Consider the following 13586-nt stretch of genomic DNA (forward strand, 5'->3'; position numbering starts at 1 on the left):
TCAGCTGACTAGGGCAGTTCCCTTTCCTGAAGCCGTCCATCTGATCGGCCACAGCTTATTCTACATTATTTTACATTTCATCATATTTAAATAAACAAAGCTTGACCACGTTCACGTGCTAAATAAAGTAACAATAATATCCATTACATAATAAACGTTACATTCTTTTACATAAAGCCAATATAATTTCCTTCTTAGCTTTGAATGTCACGACCAATAGCCTTGCACCAATGTGCTTCCCGATAAATAAAGAACAAAAGTAACTATTATGGACTAAACGTTACAACAAGTATTCCATTGCCTAATGATTAAATAAGGTGGCATGCCGTCATCGTTCAATGGGTTTTATATGGAGGGAATGATGATCCGATGCTTAACTGAAAATACTGGTAATTTAAATTTACTATATATTTGAAACATATAAAGTTACGGAGTTTATATTTACACCAACTGTCATTTTAATGATGCACTTGTACATGAAATGTCGATCGTTAAGACCAAAGCTTTCAGATTTTAGCATTCAGGTCTTTGTTACAAAACTTGTTAATTTCACTTTAACAGTAAATCACAAACTATTATAGACTTAATCAATATTCAAGTTTTATTGGGATCACAATGAAATTTCATGGAGGATGGCAGATTAAAATTACTGTGACTTGATTCCCTCCACTACTACAAAATTAAATACTTTTCATAAACGTTTCCCTTTATGGCCGATCATAGGTTCGCTATATTTAACACTGCTACGTCTCCTTGGCCACACGTGGCTTCTACTGGGTTTTCCTAAGACGTAGGTTCTCGTCTGTCTCACGCACACACTACAGCGCTTAGGCCTCAATAGACAATAGACGACTATAAGTTTCCCCACCTCGTGGTGAACCTACCCCCTTTGTGGCATCCGGTACCGGACGACAGGGTTCGTTTCACAATTCCTGAAGGCTGACTCTTTCAGCATATACTTAAATGAGAGCGAAATGCTCGTTATCTCAGGGAATGATAAACCTTTTTCCTTTCGTAATATTTTTAAGGGGGGATTTCAGCGAGAAAAAGCTTTGCAAAGGTTAGGAACTTTATATGAAGTTTATTGCAGGTTCGTAAGTACTCTCATTCTCAACTAGTCGATGAATGTAGTTTGGGGAACTTGCCACTATGAGTTACGCTGTATCCAGACAAAGAGAGCGTTCGGAAACTCCCGTTGTAAACTTCTAGGGCTGGTAGAGGGAAGTGAGTAGATAATATTTTGAACTGGAACCCATGTCCGGAAACGAATCGCTTCCGCGCTGGAACCATCTGAAAACAAGTTGGAAATGCGACCACTTTCACAAGTAATTGATTAGGCATGACCCAGTACATCACTTGTTTTTCAATTCCACTCACTAATAGCCAAAGGAATTGCTCGTGTGCTCGTTGACGGCTTCTCTTCAACGTGATGCAGTACGGCCTCTTCCATTTCGTATGTGTGGCATCTGCTTCAAGCACAAAAGTCACGCCTGCTGACAGTGAAGTTAGCCTTGCTCGAAGCTGTTGCATAATTGTGGCGAAAACGGTATTTGATGGAGTCGAATGTTATGGAGAACGATATTGATAAAGGCGACGAGCAGTTCATCTATTACCATGAGCTTCGCCATTCGGAGGGATCACGTCGATATATTCTGCTAGTATGTACTCAACCATGTACCTCTAACATTCGCAGACATGTCAAGTGACACCAGACGATCCGACGTAACCACATCCCAACATGACTACCCTGTTGCGTACCACCCTAGCAAACATGTTTTCAAACGGCTGTAGCACGGAAACAGTGTGTTTCCGCACGTGGGTTCCTATTCAGAATGTTATGTATTCTTTCTCCTGTCCTGTCCTGGAAGTCTGTAGCGGGAATTTCAGAAACCCTATATAAAAAGCGTAATATGTGTCTTACTATATCGACGATTTATCTTGATAAAAAGATCACAGCAGCACTTCAGATTTTTAAATTTTCTGACTATATGAAAGGCTGAAAGTCAAATTTTTGTTTTCCCAGTAGCTGTTAGATAACATGCCCCGGGCTAATCGCTTAGTGACACAGATTACGCACTTTCGACCTTGGTAGGGTCTTTGTCAACGTGAAGTAAGAAAGAAAACAGGACGCTGTGTGTAATGACTCGAATATGTCTTTAGGCGCTACAGTCTGGAACCGAGCGACCGCTACGGTCGCAGGTTCGAATCCTGCCTCGGGCATGGATGTGTGTGATGTCCTTACGTTAGTTAGGTTTAATTAGTTCTAAGTTCTAAGCGACTGATACCTCAGAAGTTAAGTCGCATAGTGCTCAGAGCCATTCGAACCATTTGTCGTCTTTAACCAAAACTGTCTTTCAGAACATAAAGTCCAAAGGAACAAAAAGTATCATAAACTCATAACAATTACCATACAATTGCTGGTGATGCTGTGTCAGTAAAAGCAAGAAACACCTGATGAATAAGCTTTTTAATTTTCAGGCCGTTCAAGACATAGAGAAACAAAAGTAACAGGAAAAAGTTCACTTCAGTGAGCGCGTCATGGAATCTGTATACAGCTCCCCACAGCTGTCACATTTTGCTCATAGTTTACATCCTGACTCATTGATTGTTATAACAGACTGCCACATTAGATAATACGGTAATCTGGCTCTGTGGACTAAAATAACTTTAATTTCGTTTCGTCTTGGAGACTAATGAAAAGTGTTAATAACGATTCCAAGATGGCCCCTGTAGACTTGAACTTATCTATTATAATATTTCCCATCGGCTCTTGCTTAACTAAAAAGAATCGGAGTCTTGTAAATAGCGCAAACCAGAGCGCCTTATACCCATGAACATTAAACATCTCACTCTTGTCATCACCGTGCAATGACTTGCAAAGCATCAAAATTGCCCGGCATGTGTGGCCGAGAGGTTCTAGGCGCTTCAGTCTGGAACCGCGCGACCGCTACGGTCCCAGGTTCGAATCCTGCCTCGGACATGGATGCGTGTGATGTACCTAGGTTAGTTAGGTTTAAGTAGTTCTAGGGGACTGATGACCTGAGATGTTAAGTCCCATAGTGCTCAGAGCCATTTGAACCATTTCGAGCCAGCATGAAAATTGGCGGAGGAGGTTATTGTTTAACGCCCGTCGACAACGACGTCATTAGAGACGGAGCGCAAGCTCGGATTAGTGAAGGATGAGGCAGGAAATCGCCCGTGCCCTTTCAAAGGAATCATCCCGACATTTGCCTGAAGCGGTTAAAGGAAATCACTAAAAACCTAGATCACGATGATGCATCGTGCCTCCGGATGCTTGACCAGTGTCTCGACGTGAAAACTGCTGAGGCTACAAATTTGAATGTGATATTGATAAAATAAATTAAACATTTCGAGATCAAACATGATTCATTGTTTCGATAAGTATTTCCGTTTTGAAATCACTACTACAAAGCGAACAAACGCTGAATAGGTTTCATTAAAGACCTCTTCGAGTACTTTAGGACATTTATTTCCGTACCTCGAGGTCGCGGTGGGGATATGGGTCGGCTGAGAATATTTTTTCTTGCAATACCGTAATAGTGTCGCATGGTGAGATAGCGTGCTGCGTCGCACCGGCACTGCGATGACAACAGTAGTGCGCGGATTACATTGCTCACGGGAGTTCCGCTCTTTGGCCACTCTACATCGCACCATCGCGGACCAAACACTGGAGCTGCCTAACACAATTAGTCTCCCGTTCTGTGAACGACCGACCGAGCGGAGTAGCGCAGTGGTAGCTCGCTGAATTCCAACTCGGGAGATCGACGGTTCAAGGTCTCGTCTCACCATCCTGATATACGTTTTCCTTGATTTCAATAATTAGCTTTTGGCAAATGCCACGATGTTTCCTTAGAAAGGGCACGGCTGCTTTCCTTCTCCATCTTACCTTAACCCGAGCTTTCGCTACTGACCTCGTAATCTCCTCCTCTTCGTGAAAGGACGGAACGTGCAGGCTGACACGCGACCTACGAAACATGGCAGGATCATTTTTAGCGAGACCCAAAATCTTAAAGTTGTGTGTCAGAGAAATAGGGAATACTGTTGGACCAATTCGCCAGAAAAACTTTCACTGCTGCCTGCAACATCTGAATAAAGCTCCCACTCGACAAAGTGTGAAGGGTCATTCTCAATGTCGGCAGGAACGGACCTATCACAGCAGCGAAACGATAGGGATAAGTTTGGGACGTCTCCTGGATTACCTCGTTCGCTGGCGAAAGCTTCGAGCTATGTGACGGGAGCCAACACAGCGAGAATCTGTGATCGGAGAGGAGCCAACTTATCTCGCTTCTGAGCTTTCCAGCACCTGTCCAGCTTCAGGCTCTGTAAGTGGGCAGCTTCTGTGTTGGCAGCGCTGTGTAGCACTTTGCATTGGACCTCTGACTGCGCTTTCTTTGTAAGAGACTCTGTGGCTGGTTGGACTCGTTGCTGGAAGTTAATCGCTGGTAGTGTTGGGCAGTTGGAAGTTAGTCGCTAGCAGTGGTGGGAGTATTGTTGGGCAGTTGGGGGTGAACTGCCAGCAGTGATGGATGCTAGATGTGAGAAGTCACCATTGATGGAGGGTAGCGGTGTGAAGTGTTAGCGTCGGCTAACAATCTATACATGTTCGACTTGGAGATTGAATATTATTCATGATTATACACCTTTGTACTAGATGCCAATGACGATTTATGTTTGCGTCTGAAGTGGATGTCACAATATTAAGGTAAAAGAACACATTATTTGGTTCTTTGCCAACCACATGCCTATTAGTAGCTACTGGCTTTAGTGGTTAGAATCTTTATTTAGCTGGCAGTATTGACGCTCGCCGTATTGCAGTAGTTCGCGTAATGAAGGTTTTTCTGACGTAAGTGCTTAATGAAATGTATAGGTTATTGTTAGGGTTTCTCATTAGTCAGAGCCATTACTTTGAATTAATTATTTGAAGTGAGGTTATCCTCTTTTTGAGCAGTCAGATTGCGTTGCGCTAGAATATTGTCGGTCAGTGTTGACATGATAGGAATAAGTAAAGACAAAGTAGGTTCACTTGCATTCAATTTCGCTCAGCAGTTTAAGTAAAATGTTTAATAAAGTAGCTTCAACCCTTGCAGTTCAACTTCTTACGAATTAAACAGATGCTGTACTTTGAACGGCTTCTCAAATAATCTGTAGCAGAGAAGCCAAATAATGAAGTAACTTTGCCTCTATGCGACCCGCTCAGTGTGGCTACTGTTTCTATACTGACAACGTTTGCGCTTACGAACTTAAACAAAATAGGCGCGAATCAAAAGAGGGTGGCGTGGGGTCATGAACACCGCTAAAGCATATGAGTAAAACTGCTTATATTTTTACATACATAAATTTCTGAATTTGTTTGCTTTTGCAGAATATAATGAAACGAAAACAAAAAGTCTCAAAGGTATGTAGCAAGAAATTCCACAAATTACGAGCTGCGTCTGACACAGGATGCTTTTCAGTTGATTGCCTGGCCAGGCTTGCGGCGTACAGTGGACATTACAGCCAGGAGAAGGCAAACATTCACTGGTTAGCGGTACCTGGCGTCAACGGGAAATCCCACAAAGTTCCTGAATCCATAGCGAGAGCCTCTAAGATGCAGCAAGTTCAGTAATGCAAGCAGACTTCCCGAAATCCTGAAGCAAACAGCATTCTCGTCATTAACCCGCTCTCCCAGCCATACCTCACGATATAATCAAACACAGTATCAACAGATGTCCATAGGATCGTGTTCTGCACGGAAGACGGCATTCCGGTCAACAGGTAACCACGCCAGCCATGACGTCAGGGCATCCATCATACCCGGTAGTATTTGTCGGGTAGTCCCACATCCACAACCGCTGTGTACACTGCCACAGACGGTGCAGTGTGGAACAAAGATCTCTACAGTGGAGAGCCGTAGGAAGAGTGTAAGCAGGACAGTCGCAAACTGATGTGGCCCGATGGCTTAATGAGAATCATTCTGTTGTTTCTCGGATGTGACAGCAGTTTGTGGAGAACGAAACTGTATCTCAAAGACCAGGACAGGGCCGACCACGTGTGACATCAGAAAGAGAGGACTGTTATTTAGCTGTAAGGGCACGACGGTAACGCGTTAGTACCGCACGGCAACTGCAGCTGACCTCGCAACAGCCGTGTTGTGTGTTGTGTCGAAGCAAACGATATAAAGAAGGCTTTGACTGAGTGGATTTTACTGTCGGAGATTTTCTGTGTGTGTACCTTTATGCGTCTTCTCGGAAGGGAACGTCCAGAGTGGAGTCGTCAACTTGCTACAGTGGGCCAATGTTCTTCTCACAGTTGAGTCCCGAATTGGTCTGAAGAGTGATTCTCAACGCATTCGCCTGTGGAGGGAACGTGGAACACAATTTCGGGACCCAAACGTTGTGGAAACAGACCGATAACGAGAATGATCCCTAACGGTGTGTGTAGGGACTATGTTGACCACTCGAACAGTTCAAAATGTTTCAAATGGCTCTGAGCACTATGCGACTTAACGTCTGAGGCATCAGTCGCCTAGAACTTAGAACTAATTAACATCACACACATCCATGCCCGAGGCAGGATTGGAACCTGCGACCGTAGCGGTCGCTGGGTTCCAGACTGTAGCGCCTAGAACCGTACGGCCACTCCGGCCGGCTCGAACAGTTCTTCATGAAACTGTACTGGTGAATCGGCAAGGATTAACTGCTGTCAGGTACTGCGACGACGTCTTGGGACCTCATGTGCGGCTGTTGTGAGGTGCTGTGGGCCCAGACTTGGGACTGATGGACAGTAATACTTGACCCAACAGTGCATGGGTGGTTGATGTTTTCTTGGAAACAGAAGATATTTCACGCATGACGTGCCCTGCTCATTCTTCCGATTTAAATCGCATAGAGCATATCTGGGATGCACTGTGGAGACGAATTGCATCACATGAGCATGCACCAACCACTCTCCAAGACTTGCAAACGGCTCAGCAGGAAGAATGGGCATCAGTGCCTCACTGTGAGACCCATGACATCATCCATAGCAATTCCCGTCGTTCTCAGGCCTGTATTGCTGCCAGAAGTGATCACACCCCATGCTGAGCACAGCAGTCAGCTGCCGGAATGTGTGTGCAAAGTCGCTGGGATGAAAAAAAACTAAGAACATTATTGTCTACCATTATGTACGTTGCAGCTTAATTTCTGTGTTATTTACAGTGTTTCTACTTTACTATCACTTGTTGAAACTGTTTTGAGGCAAAATAAAGGCAACCTACAAAATTTCCGTTTGTTCCTTTAATTTTGGACACCAGTGTATTAAAATAATTTTATTTAATATTATTTTCGTTATTAAAAACGTAGGCATTTGCAGTTGTTCTAAGTGATGGTTACAGCTAGTTCTGTTTGGGAGAGGGGGGAGCGGGAGAGGGAGAGAGACAGTAAAACCTGTGAGCCTACAACCCAGTGCCCCCTCCCCCCTGGTGAATCGAACGGTGATCCACACATGAGTACCAGACCACTACTGTGGCACTGTCACGTGAAAACTACACGAATTTAAAAACCCACTGACTCAATCCCGATAACAACGTACCCGAAATACAAAAAAAGTCGCAAACACTGACTCTAAGTCAGTAGTTCTCAACGTGGGGGTAATCAACCCCTGAGGGGTGAAACGAAATTTTCTGAGGGATAACATTGTTTATATAAATTATCAATAATTACTTTTTCTCAGTTAGGGGCATTCATATGGTAGAGGTTACAGATTCCCCATATAGTCCACCCACTACACAAATATGTTGTACTTTCTCCCGTACATTGCTGATAAAAGTGAGACACACACGTAACAAAAGTCTTTAAGTTGTAGACAGTACTTCCCGTCATTCAGAAATTGCTTCGTTACTCGAATCGAAACAGATAAATAAATTAACTGACAGAACGACACAGCAGTAACTGCGGAAGTCACGCAAGTGCCGCAATGGTGAGAAGTAATTCACGGGAAGTAGCTTTTGTACCAAGTGTCTATCCTCACATTGAGTAGAGCTTACTTGTCTGAGAAGGAGTTTTGGGTGATGGCACTTGTGATGCATCATAACCTGCTTCATCATTCTTTCTAATACACACGCTAAATATCAATCATCTTTCAAATATTTCATTATTTTAGACATAAAAGAGTTCCAAGGAAAGTCTTTCATTCTACAGCTTAGTTAATTGCTAAAGTTGGTGATAATGTAGTGGAGGGGTGATAATGTGGTGGAGAGGGGGTCAACAGACGACAGGGAGGACGGGAGTAATAGGTAATACCTAATTGCACTCAGGGATAAAGGTCTAAGAAAGGTTGGGACCCGCTCCTCTAAGTGCTCTGCTCAACCCGGTTGCCTTTAATAACTTGCTGTGGCGAAAGAAATTACAGCATTTTATTTCTATTACAACAGTGATCAGGCATATTATATGTATTTGGTATATTCTTTGAAGGAATGACCGTATCCAAAGAGCATGACTGCGCCTTATCAACTGCTTCCAGTATCATTAATGCAAGATCATAATGTCACATTCTGTTCACATCAGTGTACATCACCAGATACACACAATATTTCAAAAAATTGCAATCCGTTGTGAAGATGTAAATCAATCTCGTTTTTACACATTATTTCCACTGAGTTCCTAGTCTCATCACAACATTTTAATTCACTCAATTTACTATTTTCGTTAATGCACTGGTGTGAGTAGTTCACGCATTCTCTAACGAAAGATAAAAAGGAAAATTACATCGTCTACAGTTTGTTGCAATACTGCAAGTGACTCACAGGTCTCTATTGATTTCACACTAATATGGCTACAAAATTCGAAGGATTATTTGTCTAGACCAGAGTCTAGTAGAGTTATGTACAAATTACAATAAATGCTTTTCTCTTACATCACACAGTAAAATACAAAGTCACTGTAAATGCATTACTCATTATCTGGCGAATGTGCTTGCATGCATGCATACATGCATGCGTGCGCGTATGTCTATTCGTGTGTATCTCTGGCTGATTCACTAAAATAACACATGAGATAAATCAATTTATGGAGCACATTAACATCGGAAATATACGTAAATGATGTGATGAAGATGTTTAACGCGAGTGAAATTTTCGTACATTTCAATGTTAGCACAGAAACGTTTATTTTCCTTTGTGCACAACATTGCAGGAAACCTTTCAGTTAGTTATCGTCTACGGTAATTGTTTTATCTCACTTTCATTTGGAAGTACAATATAATGTATGTTAAATATAGCAATGAGTTACTGTGTAAGATTATTTGGTCCCCTTCTGCGTTAACGATAACTTCCACCTTAGAAACAAAGACATCATACCGACAAACAACTTTTAATTCCTTTCCAGATTCGCTTCTGGAAGGATGCCAGAGCCGTCAACGTGGCAGCGGATGTCATGGTGGCGCCAAAGATGCAAAACAGCTTCATGACATGGCTTCAAGCGAATTCTATCGAGGCGCCCGTCCTCATTTACAACGTGCAGGAGTAAGTGTCAATGTAAAACGAGCCATTTCCAACTCTCAGTTGTTAAAATTCTTTAAACGTACAGTAATAATAAATCTGTAGAACCGACTTAGCTTTCTGTTTGGCTCTCTACACGCTGATCTCCGAAAGTACTAAACGAATATTCAAGGGGTTTTAGCGTAATTTGTGGCACCGTACAGGATTTACATCACTAGAATCAGATCACGGGGAAAAAAGATTACGTGATTTAAAATTTTACTGAAACTTCCTTTTTTAATGAACTGGTCCTCTTTGGCTGTAGGAGGCATTTTGTTAAAAGTCAAGACCGCTTTCACGTCAACTGAATACGCATCTCCAAGAGGTCTGTTCAAATAATAAGGAAAAAAATTTTTATAAACAATTCTTACCTATGGTCTACAGAAAAAAGTGATACTGAGAGGTAATATTATAGAGCTGTCCTCCAAGAGTAGCTAACAGATTCTTTCTAATAAGTCATCGCTGAAAGATAATTACCTTGGAGCCACACCCCATTATTCGTGACATGTTGTAAACAAATAGCACCCCAAAAGCGGTAGTCCTTATTTAAAACGGAGGGGTAGCAGAACCTATAAAAATTATATCTCGATGACATCTCAAAGGGCCAAGCCAGGCTGTAAACCAGTATTGCATTGAGATAACGTCAAAGCCTGAACCCAATAAACGAGACGAGCCCTACCGCGTCACAAGCAGGAAGGGGGTTGCACGGCAGCAGACAAGACAGAACTGACCGCCATGCAATGGGGAGGATGTTTACTGCTGGCGTCGGGGGCGACGGGAACAAAACTGACGCTATAGAGGCCGTGATTGAAATAAAGGGGGGGGGGGGAATCTGTATGTGTGCTAAACTACTTACAAATATGTAAAAAGACCAAGCCCTATTAATAACAAATATAGAAAGTGGACAATTAAAATGTAAAATATTTATGAAACCTGAACCATACTCTAAATTTCCACTTTGACAAGCACAATTTATTAAGACACTGAATGTGGATATTTAAAATGTAAAATATTAATAAAACACGAGTGGTAGTACAAATTCCTTCTTTCACAAGGACAACGCCATATTAGTGAACGAAGGCAAAGGCTAATCAGGGAAGCTAATCGCTTGTGGTAATAAAATAGTGGGCCTTAGGAGAGATGCCTGTCTATTTAGGCAGTCAAAATTTTCTAAAACGCCCCTGTGTCAAAAAATGGTTCAAATGGCTCTGAGCACTATGAGACTTAACTTCTGAGGTCATCAGTCCCCTAGAACTTAGAACTACCTAAACCTAACTAACCTAAGGACATCACACACATCCATGCCCAAGGCAGGATTCGAGCCTGCGACCGTAGAGCTGTATTTAACTTTTCATTAAACTTCTGTAACATACTTTTGTTAATTTTACTAGTAAAACCAGTGTCATATCCATTTGCGTATGCTATGAAGCGTATTATTTTGAAGTCCTGATCATGAGCTTCACGGGACAGTGGGACACTGTGTAGTCTGTGGAGTAGAGGCCTGAATGCCGCCTTTTTGAACTGTAATGTGAGGTTGGATGTTTTGTGTATAACGACGTCACAGGCGATCATCTTCCTAAAAACATCATAACTAATCGAACAGCCATCAGTTTTGGCAGATATATCGGAAAATGCGAGGGCCTCATAATTGCTTTGTTTCATAGTGAACTGGATCCTGTCATGCAGTTTGTTCAACTCACGCAAAAAAGCAAAACATTCGAATGTGACTAGGAAATTTGCTTTATTTCGACGTCATATTGTGTTCGAAAAATAAAAAAATTTGGCATGGCAGTAAGACACAGGTGAGGCCATTGTCAAACCCAGTTTTTCAGGACCTAAACTCATTTTCAGTAACTGAGAAACTTCGTCAGTTTCGTCAAAAGATCTTCCGCTATGTTCCCTGAGATTTTCGCTGATTATGTGATGAGGTTGGTCTGCAGGTATGCTTGAATACGTATTATATATGGCAAAGGAAACTAGGAAGTTCACTAAACAGCTCCTCTCTGTTCGAAATATTGAAATTCACTGGATTTTAAAATTCCTATTCAAATATTCTGCCAATAAATTCTCTTGATGAAAACCGGGTCCATTCCTGGCGTTAACAATTGGTCAATCAGCATACCTTCTTTATGCAGCTGTACAACACTTCGAAGTCTAGGGGCACAGTGGATCACCGGAATAATAGATAGGGACTAAGAGATGATTTAGTGTTCTTTATCGTTTTTTAGTACGTGCTACCTATTTGGCGGTTGGATTATACCTACTTTTTTTCCAATGTGATTCGCCTCAGTGGAATGTAGCACTTTAGTGATTTATTGCTCTTCAGATATAACCAAGGCTAGTTTGGATTTTTCCACCTTTATTACAAGCTTATTTTTATCCTGAAGTTTTATTATTAATTCTGTTTATGGTAATGTTCTCTGTAGATGCTATTGAAGATGGGTATCTAGGAATACATGAACTACTAGAATTATTCTCACCTATCTTGTTTACTCCTATAGCCAGTTCATTGCGCTGGGCCATCGTCAATAATTTTCCGTCTAAAGCAGGAAGAGTAAGCGAGATTAACTGACCGAACTGTTGTTGCTATAATTTCTATGAGGTATTGTATGGTAAGCTCTTATAAAATAACTATTTCCTTTTCTTATCGAAGGCGATATTCGTTAAGTTATATGTTTTTGGAAAAAAAACATAAAATAACAGTTTCTTACTGAATTACAGAAACTACGCCGTTATCCTGGTTTTTGGTCAAATAATGTCCAGATACACATCAAACTGCTCTTCAATGCCCTGAAACTGCTGTCCATTCAGTACCCTAGATAAATGCAAATGAGCTAGATATGGGTACATATTTACACTATATTTTTTTGGAATATAGAGAACGTATTTCATTTCGAAAGCAAAACAGCGTAATATTCCACATACCATTTCTTGTATCACAACTGTTTTTGCGAAACAAACACTTGACATAATTTGGAATAATTTTCTCTGTTAGACATTGCTTGTTAAACTGCATGTTAGTGAAATTTTTTTGTGCTGTCTATACAGCACTCTTATAGCCCACCATTTTATTATCACAAGTTTTTAGCTTCCCACATTATCCTTTGCGTTTGTCCGCTAACGTGGCACTGTAGCTGTCAAAGAGGGCATAAGCACTAACAGTCGGGTTTTATTAATATTTTCAATTTTAGCTATCCACTTTCAGTATTTTTATAAACTATATTCGTCCAAGAGGAAATTTACTTTATGACTCATGGATTATTAATATGCTGCACATTTTCCACTTTCAGTATTTTTATAAATAGGGCAAGCCTTTTTTTTGCATATTTTTAAGTATTTCAGCACATGTTTCTCCCCCCACCCCTCCATCACGCCAGCTGTAGTGTCGGTGTTGTTCCTGTCGCCTCTGACACCACCTGTAAACGTTTTCCCCATTCCAGAGCGGTCAGTAGTGCCTTGCCTGATGTCGCTCAACCACCTTCCTGCTTGTGTTGCGGTTTGTTTGTTTCTTTTGTTTTAAGACGAGAAGAAACACTAGGGGCATTGGCTCTCATGTCAAAACTGTGAAACATGAAGACAAAGAGAGGAGTTAAAAACAACTAAACGTCAATTTCAATCGACGGAAGATAAAACAGTTAAAAGATGGACGTGGAGGAAGGTCTATAAAATACACCATAGAGAAACGGAGGTCCAGAACTAAAAGTTAAATGACCTCCGCCGTATTCCTACGACGGATAAAAAGTACAACGCAGACGACAGCCCGAACGTGTCGTTCGCGAAAACGGCCAATAACTCAGACGGCTCTTCTCGTTTACTGGGTTTATTCTTCGAAATTGTCTATGTACATCATTATCTACAACTTCGTTTGGTCTCTTCAATTTTTATCCAGATTTTATTTTTACAGGTTTCCCCTTCATATTAAGTATGAACTACCTCCTTCAGCGCGTTATTTGTTTATAGCTTGATTTGATTGATGGGGAGTGGTTCTAAGACAATTTCCTTTCGGTGATGACTTGTTGAAAGGAAACTTTGTGACTACGCTTCAAGCACACCTCTATAATACAATCTTTAG

The 13586-nt window shown here is 41.5% G+C and overlaps 1 protein-coding gene across 1 annotated transcript in view; it reads left to right on the top strand.

Moving 5' to 3' along the window:
- Positions 1-13586, top strand: part of LOC124607307 (zinc carboxypeptidase-like) — an 85090-nt gene that overhangs the window by 9327 nt on the left and 62177 nt on the right. The window contains exon 3 of the mRNA XM_047139603.1: positions 9363-9499. Coding sequence (XP_046995559.1) covers positions 9363-9499 — 137 coding nt within the window. The remainder of the gene's footprint in view (positions 1-9362; positions 9500-13586) is intronic.

This window comes from Schistocerca americana, chromosome 3 (genome assembly GCF_021461395.2).
Source record: "Schistocerca americana isolate TAMUIC-IGC-003095 chromosome 3, iqSchAmer2.1, whole genome shotgun sequence".
NCBI lineage: Eukaryota > Metazoa > Arthropoda > Insecta > Orthoptera > Acrididae > Schistocerca > Schistocerca americana.